General features: G+C 43.9%; 1 protein-coding gene across 1 annotated transcript; it reads left to right on the top strand.

The window, feature by feature from the left end:
- Nucleotides 1-3,420: 3,420 nt before the first annotated feature.
- Nucleotides 3,421-6,799, top strand: IL22 (interleukin 22). Its single transcript, XM_032796557.2, has 5 exons — nt 3,421-3,671; nt 4,729-4,794; nt 4,890-5,033; nt 5,334-5,399; nt 6,620-6,799. Exons 1-5 carry the CDS (start codon nt 3,471-3,473, stop codon nt 6,746-6,748), a joined length of 606 nt encoding a protein of 201 aa, XP_032652448.1. The 5' UTR covers nt 3,421-3,470; the 3' UTR covers nt 6,749-6,799.
- The last annotated feature ends 1,241 nt before the right edge of the window (nt 6,800-8,040 follow it).

Raw genomic sequence — 8,040 nt, 5'->3', positions numbered from 1 at the left:
TAGATCTAATGTGTTAAAGTGGGCTTGACTGAGGCGATCCAGCCAATTATTGACTTGGGGCATTGGATATGCATCAACGTCAGAAATGGCGTTTATCTGATGGAAACACAAAATTGGAGAGTTCCATCTGACTTTGGTGCCAAATCCATCCAACTACACCAGGGACTATGAAACTCCTCAGTTATTCCCAATCTTTACATTTCTTGAACTTCCTGAACTAACAGAGGTGTTACCCCTTCTGGTATTTGATATAACTTCCGAATGGGCTTGGCCCCAGCCCTCTGTGGATATGGCAAGTCACCAGCAAGGTTTCTCCCTGTAGTGGGAAGAACACCTCCTTGTAAGATCCCAGGAGCTTGTTTATTTGTCTTCTCCGCCCATCAGGCCTCTTCTCCCCAAGTGACACCTCCTCTATCCCAGTTTTGGCCCTGTTAGGGAGCTGAGGCCACAGATCCTTTTCTCCTCCACATGGATGAAGGCGTTCCTTTACCTCTCCTCTGCCAGACTTTTAATGCATTTACATGATAAATCTGCTTTTTTTTTTTGCTGATCTGGGCAATAAATTTTATAATCTATTGGTCCCACCCCATGGGCCGGAGCTTGCTGTGTGAACGGGGAGGGAGTAGGAACACACAGTCTCCCAGAAATTATATTGTCGCATTTGGGTCTATTGGGCCTGAGAGAAAGAAGTTAGTTTGGGCCAAGTGGCCCAAGCTTTCTAACCTTTCCCTCATTTGAATGACATATTGGAAGACAGTGGTAGAGTGGGTGGAGGTGAGCTTCCCAAAACTTCCTAACCAAGTCTAATCTTCCTCAAGGCAGTCTCCCATTAAAAAGCTCAAAAGGGGAGAAGCCAGTGAAGGATTGTAGTACCTCTTGCACGCCAAAGAAATGATAGGGGAGCAGCTGTCTTTGGCCATTGGTCCCAGAAATTTATTTAACATATTTTCCAGAGCATCTGTCTAGGGAAAGTAGATTGAGGTCCAGAGCAGTCATACTTTCAACAGTGCCAAACTTGTTGGAACACCTGGGATATGAAATTCATCCCTTGATCAGTGATGACCTCTGATGGAAGGCCAACCCAGGAAAACATTGGAGTAGCTTTCACACTAGGATGGAGGAAAAGGTGTTTCATAAAGGAATTGCCTCTAGATATCAGGTAATATAGACCACAAGTACCAAAATAAACTTGTGACCTTAGGTGTTCTTCTCCTGAGAGTCTATTATATCCCCACCCCCTCAAAGGGGGTTGCAATGAGGGAAGGGGGATATTGGGGTCTCAGTCCTGATCCTTTGGGGGTACATTTTGGTAACTGAGATATGATAAACAGAAATCGGCTACCTCTTTATATATCCCTGGCCAAAAGAATCAAGCCAACAATCTTTCTTGGGTTTTCACCTTACCCAGGTGTCCGATGGGAAGGGTATGGGGTAGCCATAGTTGCTCCTGACAGATGGGTTTGGGGACTAGGAGTTGACATCTGTGTTCCTTAGATTCTCTACTTCATACAAAAAAATCTCATCTCATAATTCAAAGCAGGGAAACTGATGAGATTCATGTTGAGTGGTAACCACCCTGTTGACTGTGGGTAGTTAGTTGAAGCATTCCCAGAGTGTCTGGTTGTCGTGTTGAGTTGCCACAACATCAAGGATGTCACTCAGGATGCTGTAGTCTGGGATGTGAAGGGGCTCTGTGATGTCCGTGGATGGGAGATAACCTACAAACAGTTGCGATGTTCCCTCCTCAGGGTCTACCCTTTGGGAAGGTTCTTCTCTAGGCTCCATGGAGTTGCCTGCAGCACAGGTCCAGGCTTGTCCTCCATCCAAGACTTCTTTTGCTGTTTTTCTGAACCCTGGGACCTTCTTGAGACTTCAAAAAGATCAGATTGAGTGATGGGGAAATATGTCCTAGGCATCCTCAGGGGCGAGGGGTGTCTTTTCTTGCGTCTGAAGGGGGTCTGGGCTGGAGGGAACAGTTTCTCTTCCCAGGAGGGTCCAAGAATGTTCCCAGTTGCATTCCAGGATCACTGGCCGGGATAGGCAATCTGGGTAGCCAAATCCTCAAGCCCTCCCATCTCCTAATCCCCTCCTTCCTTTTCCCAGCCTAGGACTATAATTAACCCATATTAAGTGCTCTTCCCATCACAACATTATATTAAAAACAAAACATAATTTTAGTTAACTCTCCTTTTGCTCTCCCAGCTCATCACGTCTTACCTGTATCTATCTTTTACAACTCAGTTCCCCATTGACTGTACATGGGAACAGCCCTGCACCTGCCCTGGATCCAGTAGAGGAATGGACTCCAGCACAGTTAGCTGCAGGATTGGGGCCTTAATTTGCAAGCGCATCAGGATATGACTATCTCAATATTTGTTTCTTGTGCACATTGTCGGTGCCTAATAAATAATAATAATAATAATATATCTTTCTTACCATTTGATTTTGGGTAATATTTACAAAAAGTTAAATTCCCCTCCCCCGCACCTCCCATTCTTTTAAGGACAAAGTGTAGTATTTGTGCTTTGAGGACTCTCGTTTATCTGAATAGAATGAAAAACATGGAATTCAGTTAGATAAAGAGTTGTACAAATGTGAGGCAGTTCAGTGCAAATGATGCTCACTGTGGGACATGTTTCAGTTTTGGAAAATGAGGATTTGAGAGCAAAGTGGGGTCCAATAAATGAGGTCTTACTCTATCGATTATATTTAGACCCTGATCTTCCAAAGAGAACTGTGTGGACATAGGCGGAACTCCATCAATGTCAGTAGGATTCTGGGCAGGTGCACAGACTCCAGCTCTAAAGGGCAGGGACAGCATCTGACTATGTGTTTGTACAGAGCCTAGCACAATATGGCCCCAGTCTCCACTAATGCCTCTGGCGCTACAATAATACAAATAATAAATACGTATAAATGTAGAACGTGTTTGCAAAATTGAATCAAGTCTAAAATCAAACTGCTGAAGGAGTTGGTGTGTAATGATCAAGACAGAGGTCACAAAACCTGTCAACTTTACAATAAATATTTTTTTTCAAAAGAACATCCCAGGTTCACATCCGTGTAACTTCACCAATATGTCAGGAAAAGTCCCTGTCTACCCCAACATTAAAAATGGGGTTACTTATAAGAAACAGAAGAATGCTAAGCCCTTGTGGTTGTGTTGTATGTGGGTTTTGGTGGTGGTTATTCTCAGAAGAGGATGCTGGAAAGAAAGAGACTTGCTGATGTCATTTTTAATTCATCACCAGACACCCAGGAAAAAAAATGCTGCTGGGTCTATATAAGATGCTCCTAGACTGCTGCATAGCACAACAAGAATCCCAGCAAAGGTAAGATTTGAAGTCTACCTGACTTTCTTGCTTTGCCTTACCCAGTCTATCTCTCTGATGATGGCCGTCTCTCTTTCTCATCAGTGCAGAGTACTGTAGCTGCGGCCCAGCTGAACTCACTACTTTGGATTTTGAGCCATGGTGTCCATACAGAACGGGATGAGGTGCTCCCCAGCAAGGATCTTTTTCTGCTTCTGCTGTCTTCCTGTCCTTCTCCTGGCCCTCCCCATGCCTCCAAAAGGAGCAGGAGTTGCTCCTGCCAGTCATGCCTGCAGACTAAGAAAGATCAACTTCCAGCAATCCTACATCAGGAATCGCACCTACACGTTGGCCAAACTGGTATAGTAACCTATCTATCTATTATGGTAGTACTTGAGTGCCCTCTCTCCTCTCCATTGCCATGGGTCTCCCCGCCCATATTCCACTTTCTTGCTACCTCCACCTCCCACCTCTAAATGGACATGTACTTATGCTGCAGTGATGCTTTTAGAGGCAGGTATAGTATACCACCTGCTAAGTACATAGCTTTGTGAAATCACAACCTACTGGAACTCCCCCAGCGATCTGTGGAGGGATAACCCACTGGTGAAGCACAGCTCATTTCTAATGAACTGCTGTGCACTCAGCTAAATTTTGTCTGCTTTACCTGGGGTTGGCAAATTTTGAAACAAGAGTTTTCATTTCTCTCTCTCCTTAGCCCCATTCAAAGCTGGGCATGGACTTGACTCTAAAAATAACAAGTAAGCTCCTCCTAAGCAGGGGCGACTCCAGGCCCCAGCACACCAAGCATGTGCTTGGGGCGGCATGCCGCGGGGGGCGTTCTGCCAGTCGCCGGGAGGGCAGCAGGCAGGACTCCGGTGGACCTCCCGCAGGCATGCCTGCAGAGGATACGCTGGTCCCGCGGCTTCAGTGGAGCTGTGGGACCAGCGGACCCTCCGCAGGCATGCCTGCGGGAGGTCCACCGGAGCTGCAGGACCAGAGAACAGCAGTGCGCCCCCCGCGGCATGCCGCCGTGCTTGGGGCAGTGAAATGTCTAGAGCCTCCCCTGCTCCTATGAGTGTAACGTCCTACACTCTACTTCTGACTCTCCCTCCTCCCCAATAGGCTCAGCCTTCTCCATCTCACCCGGGGTCCCCTCTGAGGNGCGCCCCCCGCGGCATGCCGCCGTGCTTGGGGCAGTGAAATGTCTAGAGCCTCCCCTGCTCCTATGAGTGTAACGTCCTACACTCTACTTCTGACTCTCCCTCCTCCCCAATAGGCTCAGCCTTCTCCATCTCACCCGGGGTCCCCTCTGAGGTATAATCCCCGAATCCAGCAGCCGTCACTCAAAGCAGGGTGTCAGTTGTAGTGTCCCACACTATTGTTGTAGAATACTGACTTCCTTTCTACTTCTCAGGCTAGGCTCTCGGACCAGGACACAGACAACAGGCTCATTGGACAGCAGCTGTACATTAATGTCCAGGTGAGCTTTACATATGCTGCACACAGCCAGCTGCCTAAGCTGCATTTATTGGTTTGTAATTATATAGTGTGACCCTCCTACTTTGTGTTTTGCAGGAGACTAATCGCTGCTATGTGATGAAGAGGGTAATAGAGATCATAGTGGATGAAGTACTTCTCTCTGCGCCCAAGAACCATTATCCACACATCCATGAGGTGGCACAGTTCTTAGCAGCTTTGAGAACAGAGCTAAGTGGCTGCGTAAGTATGGCACACTTTTATAGACCCTGGCTGTTTCCCATTCTACCTCTCCTGCACCTTCTCTTCTCTGGTTCCCATCCTTTGTTCTGCTCTCAGGTGGCTTTTGAATTTCAAGTGTAGCCTTTGCAGTGTGCTGTAGTGGCAAGGTGACCACCCACTGGGTGGTGAAATCAAAGGAAACCTCAGATCAAGATACCCAAATTTAGGTTTGTGAAATCAAGTAGATTAATAGAAAGGTGTGAAACAGAAAAACCGCACTGTCACACAGTCACCAACCAAACCCTGGCTTTTGTTTTTCAGAAATTCTCAGGACACAGAGAACATATCGAAAAGAACCTGGAAGAAATGAAAGACAAAATGAAACAGGTACGTTTGTTTTAACAAGACCAGTGCCAGGCCTCCAAGTAGCTATTACAAATAACTTACTTGGTCATTTTAAGACTAACAGATTAATGAATTGGCTGTGATTTGCAAGGTCATTATTTTTCATTATTGTTCCAATGTCTCTGTTGAGCTTGTTTCAAAGCCCACTGAAGTCCGTTGGGGTCTTTCTGTTGACTCCAATGAACTTTGGATCAGGCCCATTATCAGCAGTGACTAATGATGAAAAAAAACCCATTTATGTTGGCTCTTGTGTAAGCCAAAACTATAAACATTTTAATGCAGAAAAAAATCTAGTTGTGAAGCTAATCTTCTAAAGTGAGCAGAGATTATTTAAGGGGTGAGTGCTGCAGTGGTGATAGGGGGCTAGAGACATTTTTACTCCTCCTTTGTCTTGTTTATTTAGATTGTAAGATTTTTGGCATCGAGATCATGTCTTATCTATAGCCCTAATCCTGCAAGAGACTATTTCCAATGAAGTTAAAAGATTACTCATCACTTGCATAGAATTACTCCCATGTGTAAGCACTGGCAGGCTTGGGGCCTGTGTTTGTTAATAGCACTATGCAAATATGTCCGTGAAATGGTAATCTGGCCCTTATGTTCTTTATTGCCAAAATTGAGATTGTACGATAGGCAAACTGTAATAGAGAGAGCACCATGTGCACTTAATTAAATGTTACAGCTAAGTCATTGCAATTTTTAACTTTAAAAGAAAATAAATATATTTTTAGAACTTAAAAACTTCCTCGACCAACTATGGCGGAATTGTAGAGGAATCTAGTGCACAACGTGATCTTCTATTGGAAAGAGACTGTAGGCTGGACAGTTCAGCCAACTGGGCAATCAGCTAGGGACAACTTCCTCAGATGTCATCTTAAAAGCATTATAAGCCAAACCTCAGCACCGTTATGATGCTATTATACATTGTGTGATTTCTATGTTCATTTGGTACATCTCTGGAGTAATTTAAAATGGAATTGGGCAAGGTCATGGAATATAGACTATAGGAAACACTCCAGCATTGGCATAGTTTGGATTAGGTAGTTTCCCTCTTGAGGTCTAGTGACATCAACAGAATTATTTGTAAGAGTAGAGTGATCTGGACTTAGCCCTATTTCTATGAAAATGCTATATTCCAATCTGAAACATTGGTGACATAATGAGACAGTAAAGAATTTTCTTTTTTCCCTCTATATATATAGTTGGGAGTTAGTGGAAAGAACAAAGCAATTGGGGAGCTGGATTTGCTCTTTGATTACATGGAAAATGCATGCACAGAAGCACCGAAGAAAATTGCTACTAGTAAGGGAGGAAACAAAAAGAAAAACTGAATGAAGCTCCAGGAAACCCCTGCTACAATACCAACCATTTATCTATTAAGAAGAACACCTATAGAAGTGGTAGTTATTTAACAGCGCTAAACATTTCAACTTTAACCAAGTGCTTAAGTATTTTGTCAACTGGGGCCTATGTGCACAAGCACAAGTGGATATTTTGAAAGCTATGCAGTGCTGCATGCCTGCATCTGTCCCAATATCTTTAACTGGAAAATCTTTCTAGGAAATTTTGCAGTCTTTTTGTTTAATTGATCCTTCAATCTTTTAATATTTAATGCTAATTTATTGAACGGCAATCATTATAAAGTGCATTTATTTATATAAATTAATAGTGTGAATTTATTTATAAAAATGTGCCAGATGCTTTTACATGAAATATGATATAACTTAACAACTGTTACTATAATATTTATGGAATACATTTGAAAGAGTTGCTTATTTGCTATCTCTTTCATTGTTATTTATTATAATAAATACTTTGATTTTCCAAATATTGCAGTTTCATGAGGCTTTCCTTTCTAATTCAAACACTTGCACATGCAGGAAGATGCTGCATGGCTGATGGTCTATTGGCCTCACACTACACTATCATGGGGAATGCAAGGTCAAGGTTTGAGACATGCTTCTCCCTCTGTAGTGAGAATTCAACGGAACAGTGCAGGGCCTCAGAGGGGCAACTTTGCATTTCCCCTATGCAGGTGGAACCAGATCAGCCCCGGATAGTCATTGTAGCAGTGAGTAATAGACAGAGTAAAGGAATACCCTATGCTTAGGAGTCCTGCTGCATAGGATTCAGGCACAAAATGGGTGTAGCTAACTCTGCACCTCCCTTGTGCCAAGTACAATTCATCCCTCCTGCCATCTTATCAGATCCATTGGTTATAGCCCAGTGATGAATTCCCACCTGCCCTTTTGTAATAGATTTGCACTGGGGAAGGGACATTAATGTCAGTGGAGTTATTCCTGATTTACACTAGTCAAAGTGCAAGGTAACTCAGGTTCCTGAGGTTGGTCACTCACTGCCTGAACTGGGACGGTCCCCTGGAGGACATAAGGGGAATATTTTGGGTTGCCTGCTAGTGAGCCTTTGTGGGTGACCCAGGTATAGCCCATTCTTTGTCTGGCCCTAATTTTTCTATTAATTCTAATATTTATTTATATAGCTTTAAAATAATAAGGTGCCTGTCAAGGCTGATTCCCCACTCCGGCACTTCAAGTGCAGAAGGTGGGGGCCCACAAGGATTTTAAAAATTAATACAGGCCACTCCATGGTGATATTAAGCTCC

This window comes from Chelonoidis abingdonii, chromosome 1, assembly GCF_003597395.2.
Source record: "Chelonoidis abingdonii isolate Lonesome George chromosome 1, CheloAbing_2.0, whole genome shotgun sequence".
Classification (NCBI taxonomy): domain Eukaryota; kingdom Metazoa; phylum Chordata; order Testudines; family Testudinidae; genus Chelonoidis; species Chelonoidis abingdonii.
This window is presented reverse-complemented; position numbering and strand designations above follow the sequence as displayed.